Source organism: Erythrolamprus reginae, chromosome Z (genome assembly GCF_031021105.1).
Source record: "Erythrolamprus reginae isolate rEryReg1 chromosome Z, rEryReg1.hap1, whole genome shotgun sequence".
NCBI classification, from domain to species: Eukaryota; Metazoa; Chordata; class Lepidosauria; order Squamata; family Dipsadidae; genus Erythrolamprus; species Erythrolamprus reginae.
The window spans coordinates 14840239-14857136 of record NC_091963.1 but is presented as its reverse complement, the minus strand read 5'-3'; the positions used below and the strand labels follow the sequence as shown (position 1 = coordinate 14857136).

Sequence of the window (16898 nt, the reverse complement as noted above, 5' to 3'; positions counted from 1 at the left end):
GATCAAGATTGCTAACAATGACATGGATCTCTAGGAGATCCATGAAAACAAAGAATTAAGAAGTACCCATAAAACCTAAATAAAACATCCCCAAATGCTAGCACTGGCCATTTATAACAGGTGTCCCCAATAGTGTTGGGCAAACCCAATGAAGTTCGGGTTCGGCAAACTCACCCGAACTTTGCCATGAAGTTCGGGTGAGTTCGCCAAACCTGAACCCGAACCCGAACAACAGCAGCGCCGCTGCAGCGTCCTTTTCCGTAAAAATAACAATTCCCCACTCCTTTTGCTTCCTTTTATTTTTATGGAAAAAGATGCCACAGCGGCGCTGCAAGCAAAAGGAGGTGGGGAATCCCATGATGGGATTCCAGGGGCTTGGCTTTGACATCACAGAGACTCCTTCCTCCCTGTTTCAGCCGGCCAGGAAGGAGTCCCCATGACATCAAAGCCCTGCCCCCGGAATCCCATCATGGGATTTCCCACCTCCATTTGCTTGCAGTGGCGCAAGCTAAAGGAGGTGGGGAATCCCACGATGGGATTCCTCACTCTCCTCCTGGGCGGCGGCACTTTGTGGTGTTTGAGCAAACACCGAACACCGAACCTGAACTTTTAAAAAGCTTCGGGTTCGGGATGCCGAACTTTGCAAAGTTCAGCACAAACCCGAACTTTACAAGTTCGGTTTCTCCCAACACTAGTCCCCAACCCTTAGGTAATGGCCCCCTAATGGCCTATTCAGAATTGGACCACATAATTGATGGGCGACTACATATGCAGAGGGTGGGCAAGTACCCACACCATTTGTGCAAATGGAACGGCACACATCCACACTCATGAGGAACCATGCCCTATCCCCCCTTCTACTTGTCCACAAAACTGGAAAGGTTGAATCAGATGATATTTAAGATTAGATTGTTAAGACTGGGTCCTAAAAAGCAAATGGAAACTTTTGGTATCAAGACAGATTTGTGTTTAATTTTCTGGCTCAAAAGCTATGTCTTGGCCTTGGCTCTATGCTTTCAGAATCTGAGAATATTGAAAAGACTTTGCTAAAGGAGCAAAATATTTGTGGCCTTTTCTATTGGTGATACAGAAAAAGGATTCATACGGAGATAGACTTTATGAATAGAGCTGTCTGGAAATAAAGTAAAGGGAAGGAAGGAAGTTTGTTTTCTTCTTACAATGCGTTCTGCTTTTTTTAAAGGAACACCCGTTGTTATTTCTTCTGATTCTCATATAAGGAATTTACAGATCTTTATAAAATATTTCCAGTCAGTCTTTTCTCAGCCTAACTTTGATCGTCTTTCTCTGGCTATTAGGCCATAAATTGATCTATTTGATACTCTTATGAGCCTTGGTGGTGCAGTGGTTAGAGTGCACTACTGCAAGCTACTTCTGCTCACTGCTGCTTTCAAATGTCACCAGGCTCAAGGTTGACTCAGCCTTTCATCTTTCCAAAATGGGTAAAATGAGGATCTAGGTTGTTGGGGGCGATATGCTGACTCTGTAAACCACTTAGGGCTGTAAACAGGGGGGGGCTACTCCTCGGACAGTGGGGTAGCATAAATGGAGCTCCACCCCATAGCACCCAATTTGCACTGAAAGATATTGAAAGAAAATGCAGGGCGTCCTGCATAAGCCACACCCACAGTGTGGTAGTAAAAATTTTGGTAGCCCTTCACTGGTTGTAAAGCACTGTCAAGCGGTATATAAGTCTAAGTGCAATAGTGCTATTGCTGTTTGTGTTCATTTGCTTTGGAATTGGCAATGAAATTGAGTAAAGAAAAATGGTTTTACTGGCATATCTGTGTTTCTTAAAATGTGTTTGTTCTTTCTAATTTAACAATTCTTCCAAAGCTTTGTGTCCCTCTGAATTAAGGAATTCTTTGTAACTGTGATGCTTATATGTAGGACATTATAGAAAGAATGATAGATCAGACTGCAGATTAGGAAAAAAAAGGTTATAATTTGATCTTTTAAAAAAAAAAGAGTATACTTTCTTGTATAGCTTTGTAGGGTTGAATCATTCTCTCCTGCATTTTTCTATACAGAAACCCTATCATAATTTCCCTTAATGGATAAATTTTCTTTGGGTCTGGCTGTCCATCCCTTTTGATATCATGAAATAATTTCCCTATAAATCTGGATTTTTCTCTCCTTATTCTTCAAGGGGCTTCACAAGATTTTCATGATAGAATTAAAATGAAATAATTAAACACACATCACATACTTTGACAATGAACAGTTGGAATTTTTAAAAATCAGCAACAATTAATAAAAAACAGAAGTAATGGATGAAAATCAGATTGTTTCTATGGATCATGTCCACAAATGAAGTCTAGAACAGCCTAACATAAGGCTGAAAATGTCTGTCCATCTATTTACTATTGATGGGTTTCTACAATATCACCATTGATATCATTCATCCATCTGTGTTAGTAGTGTGTTCTGAATAGTTTGCCATTGGTTCATGCACATAGAAACATAGAAACATAGAAGTCTGACGGCAGAAAAAGACCTCATGGTCCATCTAGTCTGCCCTTATACTATTTTCTGTATTTTATCTTAGGATGGATATATGTTTATCCCAGGCATGTTTAAATTCAGTTACTGTGGATTTATCTACCACATCTGCTGGAAGTTTGTTCCAAGGATCTACTACTCTTTCAGTAAAATAATATTTTCTCATGTTGCTTTTGATCTTTCCCCCAACTAACTTCAGATTGTGTCCCCTTGTTCTTGTGTTCACTTTCCTATTAAAAACACTTCCCTCCTGGACCTTATTTAACCCTTTAATATATTTAAATGTTTCGATCATGTCCCCCCTTTTCCTTCTGTCCTCCAGATACTTGTGCATGTGACATTTCTGTGCAGAAGCGTTCCAGGAGGGTGGGCAAAGCTAATGCTATCTGTTCTAAGAGCCAGTCTGAACTGAGAATTAACAGATAGCATTGTTGCGGATGATTCTTAGACAAACTCTCCATAGAAATCTGTTTTACTGTGGATATTGAAATTCCTCAGAATATTTCTTCTTCCATGTCCAGCACCAAAACTGAAATAATCGTTTTTGCAACAATAATCTCAGTTGCAAATTATTGGTTATGGATGGATCAATACACTACTTGGTTCTAACCCAACACAGTGTACAGTCAGACTCATAATTCATACTGAGAAGCTATAGATTCAGTACAGACTGAATTGTTTCTCCCTTTTATCTCTCCAGCTTATCTTGATGGGATGCTAAAAATCAGAGAAGACAAAACTAAGAAATCTCTTCCATCTTCTTTACCCTCTGAAGTAAACCCTGGTCATTATTAAACCATGGCTGATTCATATCTTGCTGTACACATATCCAGCATTACATAACATGATACATAATTATGTATTATATAATACATAATCCTCAACTACAGCTCATCTGCATGGAATCCAAACTGTACGTTAGACATTAATACAAATTGAGCAGGTCCAGAGGTATTTCACGAGAATAGTACTGAACTCCTCTGCTCACAATAGAATCTCTTATGCCACCAAGCTTGAAATTTTGGCCTTGGACAAACCTACCATCTGACCTAAGCACACAAAATTGTCTGCTACAGCGTCTTGCCTGTCAATGACTACTTCAAGTTCAAGATCAATAATACTCAGGCAAACAAGAGATACAAACTCCAAACTTGATTGCAGAAATTATGACTTTAGCAACAGATTGGTCAATGCCTGGAATGCTCTACCTGACTCCATTGCTACTTTCTCAAACCCATGTAGATTCAATCTTAAATTATCTGCTGTGGACCTCTTAGGATGGGATGATAAGGGGCATGCATAAACACATGCCTACCGTCCGTGTCCTATGTCCCCATTTATTTGTTCTCATTCCCTATGTTCATGTCCATGTATATACTTATACCTGTTACCTTGTACATGTTTGAATGAACAAATAAATAAGTGAATGAGTGAGTGAATGAATGAATGAATGAAAAAATAAAATAAAATAAAATAAAACAAAACAAAAAATAAAATAAAATAAATAAAATAAAATAAAATAAATAAAATAAAATAAAATAAAATAAAATAAAATAAATAATATAAAATAAAATAAAATAAAATAATAAAAACATGGCTTCACCATAAAAGCCAAGGATTGTTTGACCCGATTGATCAAAATAATGGGCTTAGGAGAAGATGGAGCAGATCTGAAGGTGTTGGAGCCCTATTATTGTGTCCTAATTGAATCCTCATGTCCCTTTACCATTATCCATAGGTATGATGATTTCTTTCCCTTTTTCCATATCTGTCTTTCATTGATGTCCATAAAATAAATAGGTTCAAACAGTGGAAAGGCATTGCAAATGAGGCGTATCTAAGAACCACAATGGAGTGCTACAGTAATAGAGAAAATAAGTTTGCAAGAGTGTTCTGTTGTCAATGCACTGGAAGGAGAGATGATATCTTGGTGCCCTGAAAAGGGTGATGATTACATTCACTTTAAAAACACATGGGGAGAAGGAGGGAGAATCGGGGAGATGTCAACGGGAAAAAGAATGCATGACTTACATCTGTGCAGGCACGGCTTGTTCCTCATACTGTGACAGCAAGACAGCTTTTCTGTATTTATTTACAGCAAAGCTTAATAATTAATGAACACTTATTATTATAGCTGCTCTAAAAACCATATGGCATGGAAGATGTGAACAAATCTTTGGAGACAAAGCTCTCAGTGGAAGTGTGTTCTGATTTACCTACTTTTTCACAGAGCAGAAGGCGAGGTACTTTCCCAGCATGGAGTGTTTACTTGCAAGTCTTCATTTAAGTAGGCTTCTGTTCCGTTCTGCTCAGGCTCTTGTTTCAACAAATTGCTGGCAGGTATCAGCCAGATCTTACATCTATTGAACATAGGAGAAGCAGTGAAGATAATGGGGTGATAAAAAGATGGAGATGGCATCTGCTCAGCTAGATGGCAGTTCAAAACTATGGCATATGTGCCCTTTCCCTACACAGTCCAGAAATAACTATGGTATTTAAGTGGATTTTTTTTTTAAAATAAATTTCTTTATTGAGTTTTCACATATAGTTCAAATCACACATTATTCTGTTTTACAGATTATAAACCATCTCTTTTAAAATTCTTAAAATAAATTTTTACCTGTTACATTCCATTATATACATTATATTTCATACTTTTATATTCTAATATTTATTATATTCAATAAATGGTAAATAAAACTTTTTACAAGGTAGCTATAGTTTGTTTCCATTGTACTGTTGCTTCTTATTATATTGTTTCTATATTCTCTTTTGAACCCATTCATGCCATTTTTTCCATGTTCGTTTTGATTCCGTGATTTTGTTTCCCTTAATTGAGTTAGTGAGTTCATCCATCTCCACGCATGTATATATCTTATCTATAATTAATTCTTCCGTTGGGGTCTGGTCATTTTTCCAGAGTTGTACTATCGCAATTCTCATTGCGGTGTTTATGTGTGTTGTAAGAAGCATTGTTTGTTTTGAGTATATATTTAACGGCTGTGGATTTTGCCTCCTAAAGACTATGTCAATTGTCCATCCATGGCTCTTGGGGGAGAGATATTCTCCCCCTCGGAACAGGTTCGAAATTTGGAGGTCCTCCTAGACTCACAGCTAAAACTAGATCAACATCTGCCGCACGAATCCCAGTGACCAGTTAGGTCCCACAGAGTGGGCCTTCTCCGAGTCCCATTAACTAAACAATGTCGTTTGATGGGACCCAGGGGAAGAGCCTTCTCTGTGGCGGCCCCGGCCCTCTGGAACCAACTCCCCCCATAGATTAGAATAGCCCCCACCCTCCTTGCCTTTCGTAAGCTCCTTAAAACTCACCTCTGCCGTCAGGCATGGGGGGACTGAGATATTCTCCCCCCCTAGGCTTCTACAATTTATGCATGGTATGTTTGTATGTATGTTTGGTTTTATAATAAGGGTTTTTAGTTGTTTTAGTATTGGATTGTTACATGCTGTTTTTTATCACTGTTGTTAGCCGCCCCGAGTCTGTGGAGAGGGGCGGCATACAAATCCAATAAATAAATAAATAAATTTGACAGCTGTTTCTAGAGGGACCTTTGCACAAGTTCTTCTAGTGTACCAACTGTGACCCTACCTGGATCAAGAAGCACTTCTCATAGTCAATCATGCCCTTGTCACCCCATGATTAGATTATTGCAACACACTCTACATGGGGCTACCCTTAAAGAGAGCTTGGAGACTACAACTGGTCAAGAATGCAGCTGCACGAGCTATTGTTGGTATACCTAGGTACGACCACATTACCCCAATCCTTTGTGAGCTGCACTGGCTCCCTATTGGTCTCCGGGCATAATTCAAGGTATTAGTCATTACCTTTAAAGCCCTACATGGCTTAGGGCCAGGTTATCATCGAGGCCGTCTTCTGCCACACAACTCACAGTGACTAGTGAGATCCCACAGAGTTGGTCTCCTCCAGATCCTGTCAGCTAAACAGTTTTGGCCTTCCATGTGGGAGGGCCTCTCTGTGGCTGCCCCAGGTCTCTGGAACCAGTTACCTCCAGAGGTCAGGATCTCCCCCACCCTATTGGCCTTTCAAAAAGCAGTTAAGGCCTGGGGCTGTAGAGCTTGTGGTTGTAATCAACGAGAGCCAGCCATGGAATGATTGATAGATATGGGTTTTTACTGTTTTAATGCTTAAGATGTTTTTAATATTTTATTTGTTGTTAAGCTGCCAGGGTCCTTTGGGAGTTGGGTGACATATAAATAAATAAGTAAGTAAGTAAGTAAGTAAGTAAGTAAGTAAGTAAGTAAGTAAGTAAGTAAGTAAGTAAGTAAACAAGTAAGTAAACAAGTAAGTAAGTAAACAAATAAATAGATAGATGATAGATAGATAGATAGATAGATAGATAGATGATAGATAGATAGATGATAGATAGATGATAGATAGATAGATAGATAGATAGATAGATAGATAGATAGATAGATAGATAGATAGATAATGTTTAATAAAATGTAATAAATAATAAATAAATTTAGTAATGAATTATTCTTGTGACAATGTCATGGCCCCACTGCAGCCTGGATCCGAGGAGCCAATGGAGGGGGAGGGCTCAGTCCCTATTGCCCATGATGAACAAGATAATCCCGGGTCCCTAAGGCCTTGGAAGAGTAGGCAGAGAAGAAGAGAAGGCACAGGTTGACCAAGGAAAAGGGGAGGAGATGGAAAGGGTAAGCAAAGGAGGAGGAGAGGGGCAGAACTCCAGAGACGAGCAAATGCATCCTCCACCCGATCCTCAAATGCAGAGAATGGGGAGGAGGCAGAGTCTGTGCAGGGCAACCCGACTACTTGGAAGGAGGGCGCCCTATCTCTTCTCCTGACGATCACCTGTAGAATAGCATTTAAGAACGGGGTTTTGTTGTATTTCATGACACTATGTGGCTCCAAGAAGAACTTTGCTCCAGAATCCTTGCTGATGTGGGCTGAGGTTTGATCCTTTGCTTTGACATTCATCATGGACTTTACCAAGTTTGAGATCCATTCTTGCCTCTAGAGCGGTGCTGCTCCTGTGGACATTCACTGCCAGGAAATTGCACCAAGTGTTTGTGGGCATGTGTGTTTGAGCCTTGCTCTTGGATTGTAAGGGTAGCCAGGGATCTTGGAGAAGGGACCAGGAATTGCTGAATGGTGGGGGATAGCAGTTGAATAAAAGTTGTCATAAGAGAGAAGGAGGAAATGGGTTGGTGGCAAGACTTTGCCTAACACAGGGGCAAATGTTTTTCACTTGAAAATCATATGCTTCTATAAAATTATTACTTTATATATTGTCAAAAAAAATCCCTATGTGTTATTTTTAAATTTACTGTGAGCTCCAAACGTCTGCTTCCCTGTTATCATCTAACTCAGGAGTTAGATATGACTCAAGGATTCTCCTCTAACTGTATTAAAGATGCTGTTGGCTTTATTCATTATTTTATAGTAGTCATCAACTTACAATAGTTCATTTAGTGACCACTCAAAGTTATAACGGCAACTGGCCACTGACTCGTATTTTGGGTGGTTGCAATGTTTCAGGGTCACGTGACTCCTGATTAGCAAAATCAATAGGGAAGCCAGATTCACTTAACAATTGTGTCAGTAACATAGCATCTATATTGATTCATTTAACTGAGTGCAATAAAACGGGGCAAAATTCACTTAACAAATGTCTCGCTTAGCAAAGAAATATTGGACTCAATTGTGGTCATTAAGTCAAAGACTATATACAGTCCTTAATTTAGACTTAATTAGTCTTAATTAAGGTTCAGCCTTTCTTGCTGCAGTTTTCTTGGTCAATGAAATAAGTGACAAGTCTTTGCAGGATTGAATTTGTTGTTTGTTTTTTTGTTTATTCAATTTCTATGGCTGCCCATCTTGGTAAATGACTTGTATTCTGTACTAAGGAAATAGCTTATATTTATTTATTTATTTTGTCCAATACATAATACACATTGAAGAGAATAGATATGTAATAATATAAATAAAGAAAAGAATAGAAGAAAAGGTATAAAAGTATAGGTGAACATATTTGAAAGGAATAAAAGATAAATGAGATAAGGAGAGACAATTGGACAGGGGACGGAAGGCACACTGGTGCACTTATGCACGCCCCTTACTGACCTCTAAGGAACCTGGAGAGGTCAATCATGGATTGTCTAAGGGAAAAATGTTTGGGGTTAGGGGTTGACACTACTGAGTCAGGTAATGAGTTCCACGCTTCAACAACTCGGTTGCTGAAGTCATATTTTTTACAGTCAAGTTTGGAGCGGTTAATATTAAGTTTGAATCTGTTGCGTGCTCTTGTGTTGTTGTGATTGAAGCTGAAGTAGTCATTGACAGGTAGAACGTTGCAGCATATGATCTTGTGGGCAATACTTAGATCGTGTTTTAGGCGACGTAGCTCTAAGCTTTCTAGACCTAGGATTGATAGTCTGCTTTCGTAGGGTATTCTGTTTCGAGTGGAGGAGTGAAGGGCTCTTCTGGTGAAGTATCTTTGGGTTAGGGTTATATGCAATGAGTAACATACAATGTGCATAACATTGTGCTCAGGATTGACTCAGCCTTCCATCCTTCTGAGGTGGGTAAAATGAAGACCCAAATCGTTGGGTGCTGACTCTGTTAACTGCTTAGAGCGTTAAAGCACTGCTTAAAGGACTGTGAAGTAGTATATAAGTGCTATTGCTATCTAAAAGAGTGAAAACAAACTCAAGCCAGCACTGAATTGCAACACATCATGGCCAAAATGCAAGCGAAATGAAAGAAACTGAATCAGCTGACAATGATTTGTTAGGCAATCACAGTCTGAAAAGTGTCAGTAGGATTAAGGAAAGGGTGGTAATAGTGCAATACAGCTTAGCAGCCACGTTCCAAAGGCTGTGTTTTCCATTTCAGAACAATCCTCCTTTGGAAGATATTTTCTATTTGCAGGCCATGCGAGTGCAAAGAGATGAACTGCAGAGTTTGTAATTCTTTATAGTTAGTGGCACAAGCTGTTATGAGCAAAAGAGGAAACTTGAAAATGCAATCCGCTTCTTTGGTCATGCCAAGTTAATAGAACAGCTTCTGGTTATGTCTTTCCAGGAATTTGCTGATTCTGTGTACCAAATAATTACAGAGAAGTTTCAGGAGGTGACAGATAACTTTGCTGCACTCCACGCATGTCACAGATCCCTTGCAGGAATTGTAATGACTAGAGGTAAGCATCCAATTTTCTTGCTTTTTGCTTAGCCTATGGTTTTATTTATACTAAGAAAAACCTATCCATTGATTCCCCTAGTTACCTGAACATAGATAATATCTCTGTGTGCCCCAGTCTACCTGCACTTAGTAATTAAAAGTGTGTGCAACAGTGACAATATTCTGAAATGTAACTACAGCATTACGTTCATCTGCCTGAATCTCCACTAAGGTAGGAAGCTTTTATATTAAACTCTCCCAAGCTGCTTTGAGCTGCACATAATGCAGCGGAAAAGTGAGATAATGTGCTTTAAATAAGCATGTAAATAAAGCATATAAGCACTTCTACAACGTTATGGTGAAGATAAATTCCCATTTCAGAGGATGAGGGGATGCAAATGTCTTCCTTTTCCAGTCATTAAAGCAGCATTTGTGTGCATCTGCTTCCAAAGCTGTTCGGGTTTGCCTGTTCATGCGCATATAGCTCCGCCTGTGGAACTGCTAGTAAAGCAAAGGAGCTGTACTATACATTATGGAAACTTGGGGAAATAGGTTTTCAAAACAGCCCATAGGTCACACAGTTCATGGTTGCTGCTGCCGGCAGTTGGTCAGTCGGTCGGACCAGCTTCCTCTCCGACCAGGCTAGGTCGGTGGCAGCACTGGCAGCTGCGTTTTCTGCATGAACCCAACTTTCCCATTGGGAACCCACGAGCCTGTTCGGGTGGCCCCCAGCCAGCTGCTCGCACTCTGTGTCTGCTTCACCGGTAGTGCACGATTCATAGAAGTTTCTCCTTTGTTGAGGAAGTCACGCGACAGATCGGGACACGAAAGGGGGAGCAGGGAAGGTGGACAACGTCTGCACTTGGTTGCCAGCCTGGCCTACTCTTCTGGCTCGGGACTTTATTTGCATTTTTCTTTTCTTTGCAGTGGGGTGGGCACTGCACCCCACTGCACTGTCCCTGAAGGAGAAGGAAAGATGTCAGATTGTGTGAAAGGGACGTGGTTGGGGAATGGGGGAAAGGGAGATGGTTTTTGCAACACCACTCTGTTGTGGAAGGAGGGAAGGTGGTTTGCTCGGAACTGAGACTTACAGAAGCATCTGTAAGTGCATGGAGATCATAAAAGGCAGTTACAGCAGCAGAGGTGCCCTGGTCAATCCTGCCCAAGAGCCACCAGTGGGAAGAAATCCTCGAGGAAGGAGAGCAGCTCATTGGGGAGACTGTCAAGTGGGCGAAGCAGCAGCGAGAAGCTGTTCTCCTTCCTGGAGAATTTCTTCCCTTTGGTGGCTCCCAGGTGGGACTGTTTTGGGCCACAATTCTGCGCATGCACTGGAAATTGAAGGGTGGGTGCACATGTGCCCTCTCCCCCAGAGCATTCCAGTAGGGCCGCAAAAGGCTGCCCTTTACTGTCCGCAGAGCATTAAAAAGAGTAGACATCCATGGGGATGGAAATTTGCGAATATACAGTAACAGCAAAACCTGGTTCACAGCTAAATTTAAGCAGCTGCACTGTTTCAAAGAGGAAGCCTACAGAGAAGGTGATAAAATGCTGTACAATCAGACCAGAAAATTAACAAGCGAGATCAGGGCAGGAAAAAAAGGAGCTACTCTAAAAAAACTAGGGAATCAGTTCTCAACAAATGAACCATGTGGAAAACTCTCAAAAACATCACTGGTTACAGGAAACCACCTTCCCAAGCTGAACGAAATCAGCAACTGCATATAATAATAATTTAATAATAATAATTTATTAGAATTGCATGCCGCCCCTCCCCAGAGACTTGGAGCAGATGACCTAAACGTGTTTTACTGCAGGTTTGAAAGGAAACTACAGCCACCTATCTCTACAACCTTCATCTCAGACACAACAGCCAAGCCACTTGCAATTGACCCGGGGTTGGGCTCCTCTTGCCTTGATGCTGGTGTGCTGTGTGCACATCCCCATGTTTTCCCACTCACACATGTGTGTCCTCTCGCATGATTTTGTTTCCTGTGCATGTGTGGAGGCCAAATCTCACGAGGGGATGCTCTTGTGCACACGATTTGGGCAATATTTTACTGAAGTTTGCAGATGATATAACAGTGATTGTTGTGTCACTGCATACAGATGGGAGGTTGAACAACTAGCCTCGGGGTGCATGACTGGAACAATCTGGAATTCAACACACTCAAAACCATAGAAATTGTGGCAGGCTTTAAGAGAAACCTTCCCATTCTACAGCTCTTGCAATACTAGGCAACACAGTATCAACAGTATAGACTTTCAAATTTCTAGGTTCAACCATATTGCAAAATCTAAAATGATCACATCAAAAACATCATCAAAAAAGCAAACAAAGATTGCTCTTTCTGTGCCAACTCAGGAAGCTCAAACTGGAGCTGCTGATACAGTTCTATAGAGGAATTATTGAGTCTGTCATCTGCACCTCTGCATCTCTATAACTGGGTTGGTTCTGCAACCCAACAAGACCGACACAGATTTCAGAGGATAATTAGAACTGCAGAAAAAACAATTGCTAACAATCTGCCTTCCGTTGAGGACCTGTATACTGCATGAATCAAAAAGAGGGCCGTGAAAATATTTATAGACAGTCACATCCTGAACACAAACTGCTTCAACTCTTCTATTTTGAGGGTTGAGGCTTCAACCCTCAAAACAATACTATAGGGCACTCACTGCACACCAGAACAACTAGACACAAAACAGTTTTTTCCCCGAACACCATCCCCTTGCCAAACAAATAATTCCCTCAACACTGATAAACTATTCACTAAGGCTGCACTACTATTAATTTTTCATTGTTTCCATCATGCGTCTCCTCCCACTAATGACTGTATGACTGTGTCCTTACAATTTAGATTGACTGGTTCCTAATATGATTTGATGGCTTATTTACACCGGGTTTATCATTAAGTGTTGTACCTTATAATTCTTGACAAACGTATCTTTTCTTTTATGTATACTGAGAGCATAAGCACCAAGACAAATTCCTTGTGTGTGCAATTACACTTGGCCAATAAAATTTTATTCTATTCACTTGTTTTTATGTGCAGTGAACATTAAAAATTGTCGCATTTTGATCACATCATTGCGATTGCCATCTTGATATTTTTTTTAACAGTATCTTGCAGATATCCCTGATAGAACTATGAGTCTAATTTCCTATCTTTTATTATGGCTTTTCAACAGTTTAAGAATGGCATTTTTCATTATGCCCCAGAATTGGATAGATGAAATGTAGAAGCATGATCTGATTCCAGCTGGTTTTTTCCCTCTCTTTCCTACATAAAGTTTGATTTCTGCTCCAAATAGGGTACAAAGGCTTGAATTAGTGTATTAAATGTAGACTGTAACCTCATATGCATATGTTTAGAGTTTGACAGACAATTTTTCAGAGTAAGCAGGAGGTATCCAATGCATATTCAGAGGAGCTTGCTAAATTATCTGGAACAAACTGGCATTATGCTGTAGATTTGGGCTATACGATATGTTAACTGCTAGCGGCTCCAACCAGATCACTAGACAGAAGTGAGCCACAGTAAACTAAAGACCTACTCCTCAACAAAGTATTCCTTGGGTGCTTGAGAATTCAGCTCAAGAATGCAGTAGAAATTAGCTGAGTTACCCTTGAGCCACATCTTATTATTATTATTTATTATTATTTATTAGATTTGTATGCCGCCCCTCTCCGAAGACTCGGGGCAGCTAACAACAATATAAAAAGACAATGTAAACAAATCTAATATTAAAAACAATCTAAAAAACCCCAATTTAAAGAACCACTCATACATACAAACATACCATGTATAAATTCTATAAGCCTAGTGGGAAGGGAATTTTCAATTCCCCCATGCCTGATGATAGAGGTGGGTTTTAAGGAGCTTGCGAAAGGCAAGGAGGGTGGGGGCAACTCTGATATCTGGGGGGAGCTGGTTCTAGAGGGTCGGGGCCACCACAGAGAAGGCTCTTCTCCTGGGTCCCGCCAAACGACATTGCTTAGTCAACGGGACCCGGAGAAGGCCAACTCTGTGGGACCTAACTGGTTGCTGGGATTCATGCGGCAGAAGGCGGTCCTGGAGATAATCTGGTCCGATGCCATGAAGAGCTTTATAGGTCATAACCAACACTTTGAATTGTGACCGGAAATTGATCGGCAACCAATGCAGACTGCGGAGTGTTGGTGTAACATGGGCATACCTTGGGTTCGGGGTTCGGGGGGTGCTGGGAAGCCCCCCAGGCCGGCTGCGACCTTTTAAAACAGCCGCACTGCTTCCCAGCTGTCTCCTGAAGCCAAACGCGGAAGTTCGGCTTTAGCGTTCGGCTTTAGGAGACAGCTGGGAAGTGGCGCGGCTGTTTTAAAAGGTCGCAGCCGGCCTGGGGGGCTTCCCAGCACCCACCCCGAACTTTCCTAACTCCCTCCCCCCCAGCCAAAACTCCAAAGCCTGTTTGCTGCCACACGATTTAGCCAGGACAGGAGCGAAGTGACGTGGAGGATTGGGGAGCTGAAACCGGGCGGTTTCAGCTTTCCATCCCTTCACGTCACTTCGCCGCTAAATCGTGTGGCAGCAAACATACTTTGGGGTTTTGGCTGGGGGGGAGAAGTAGGACCTTCCTAACTCCCTCCCCCCCAGCCAAAACCCCAAAGCATGTTTTAGCGATTTAGCGGCAAAGTGACATGAAGGGATGGAAAGCTGAAATCGCCCGGTTTCAGCTCCCCATTCCTCCACATCACTTCGCTCCTGACCTGGCTAAATTGTGTGGCAGCAAACAGGCTTTGGGGTTTTGGATGGGGGGGAGGGAGTTAGGAAGGTCCTACTGCCTCCTCCCCCAGCCAAAAACACAAAGCCAGGCAGCCTCCAGCCGCCAAAGGAGCCTCCTGATTCTCCCCGCTTCTCTGTCCCACTCATTGCCCGTGTCCGGCAGAAGCCGGCGGGATGCAAAGTGCTGGGGTGGGGGGGTGTCCTGACAGCCCCCCCACCCCAATGCGAGCGGCGGGGAGTCACCCATGGCCGGCAGAAGATCATTCTTGCTGACCTGATGCCTCGTGGGGAAGCCGGGCAAGAGCGATCTTCTGCCGGCCATGGGCGACTCCCCACCGCTCGCCCATGGCCGGCAGAAGATCGCTCTTGCCCGGCTTCCCCGCGAGGCATCAGGTCAGCATTCTGGATGGGCGGGTGGCGGGCGAGGAGGGGGGAAGCCTCGCGGGGAAGCCGGGCAAGAGCGATCTTCTGCCGGCCATGGGCGACTCCCCGCCGCTCGCCCATGGCAGGCAGAAGATCGCTCTTGCCTGGCTTCCCCGCGAGGCAGCAGGTCAGCATCCTGGGCGGGCGGGCGGCGGGCGAGCAGCGGGGAAGCCGGCGGCTGTGGCAGCTGCTACAAGAGGCTTCCCCGCCTCCTCAAAGCAGCCTCCCAAACCCGAACTTTCGCTGAGAAGCCCCGCCGCCTGGCTGTCATCTTTTAAAACAGCTGGGGGGCTTCTCAGCAGCCTCCCAATGCCGAACCCGGAAGTTCGGGTTTGGCGTTCCGGTTCAGGAGGCTGCTGGAAAGGCCCCCCCCCCCGGCTGTTTTAAAATGTGACAGCCGGACGGCAGCGTTTTTTTGCGGGGGGGGGTTTGTTGTTGCACGGATTAATTGACTTTACATTGTTTCCTATGGGAAACAATGTTTCGTCTTACGAACCTTTCATCTTACGAACCTCCTCCTTGCCCCAATTAAGTTCGTATCATGAGGTATTACTGTATAGGCATTCGTAGGTAGAGGTACCACTGTAATTCCTCTGTACACCTGTATCAGAAGCTCCTTGGGAAGTTTGAATGTCCTCAGTTGGTGCAGAAAGAATATTCTTAGCCAAGCTTGACCTGGAATAGGGTTATTACAATAATATTTGTACTCTTGGGAACCATGGAGATCTATAAATGACAGCCTGCACCAGAAATACATTGAAAATGCATCTCTGCACACAGGAAAGAGGGACTGGTTCTCCACCACTCACTATTCCAGAAATTTTCATGTGGATTGTAGTGGGAAATAAGTATGATAGGACTTGATAAACTGTGGGAGGTAGAAAAGAAAAGAAAGGGGGGGGAGGGAGCACTATGCAATGCTTTGGTCTGAGTCCTATGGGATTGGGTGGCATAGAAGTCGAATAAATTACATTAAATTAATTCACCCACATCAGATCAAGATTGATTGATCGATTGATTGATTGATTGATGATTGCTGTGACTTGTATGCCACCCATCTCTATATCGATTCTGAGCAGCTAACAGCAATATAAGTAATAAAAACATCAGTATAAAACTTTAAAAGCAATTATAAAACCCTTAATTCACAAATATATTCAACAATATAAAGCAACAACAAAAAACAATAACACAGCTATAGCGTTCATCCATATGGCCGCAATAAGATGGAGCCATTCACCAGCTCCAGGTCTGCTGGAAAAGCCTTGTTTTTATGGCCTTCTGGAAAGCCAGGAGGGTGGGGATGATGGGGATCTCAGTGGTAAGTTGGTTCCACAGAACTGGAGCCACCACAGAGAAGGCCCTCCAACATGGCCCTGCTAGCCGGCATTGTCTGGCTGTAGGAACCCTGACAAGGCCAATCCTGTGGGACCTAACCGACCACTGGGGGTATGTGGCAGGATGCGGTCCCATACTTTAACCTCACTTTGAAATTCAATTATTAGAAAAAAATAATTTTAAAAAGCTGAATGCTGGAATTTGTAATGCCACCTTTCCTCTTAACTGGCAATTCCTGGACAGAATGAAGAACTACAGTGGCCCATCTTATTATTTTAAAATAATAAGAATAAAAACACTTCCACACTTAACATGGATAAAAGATGGCAGGTATTTAAATACTGTTTTTCCTATTTAAGATAGCAGGTATTTAAATACTGTTTTTCCTATTTAAGGGTGATGCATCTGGACAGTTAACAATATACAGAAATGTTTTCCATCTTCTTTTCTTTTCAAATGCATAATCTAAGAAATATAGTCATCTTCAGAGGAAAAAGCAAGGATGCCTACAGAAGAGTAATACACCCTGATTTCTTTTCTCTGCATCAGAGTTCATTTTTCTCTTGCAGACTCTCTCTTTCTCCCTTTTTATGAACCTGACAATCACTTTGATCTTAAAAGCAAGCAGGGATGCCTTTCCTATTATCTTATATGAAATAACGATGAAGTGG

The 16898-nt window shown here is 42.2% G+C and overlaps 1 protein-coding gene across 1 annotated transcript in view; it reads left to right on the top strand.

Moving 5' to 3' along the window:
• The window catches only part of ADARB2 (adenosine deaminase RNA specific B2 (inactive)), a 599017-nt gene that overhangs the window by 505497 nt on the left and 76622 nt on the right, over positions 1-16898 (top strand). Inside the window, exon 5 of the mRNA XM_070729429.1 lies at positions 9611-9725. Coding sequence (XP_070585530.1) covers positions 9611-9725 — 115 coding nt within the window. The remainder of the gene's footprint in view (positions 1-9610; positions 9726-16898) is intronic.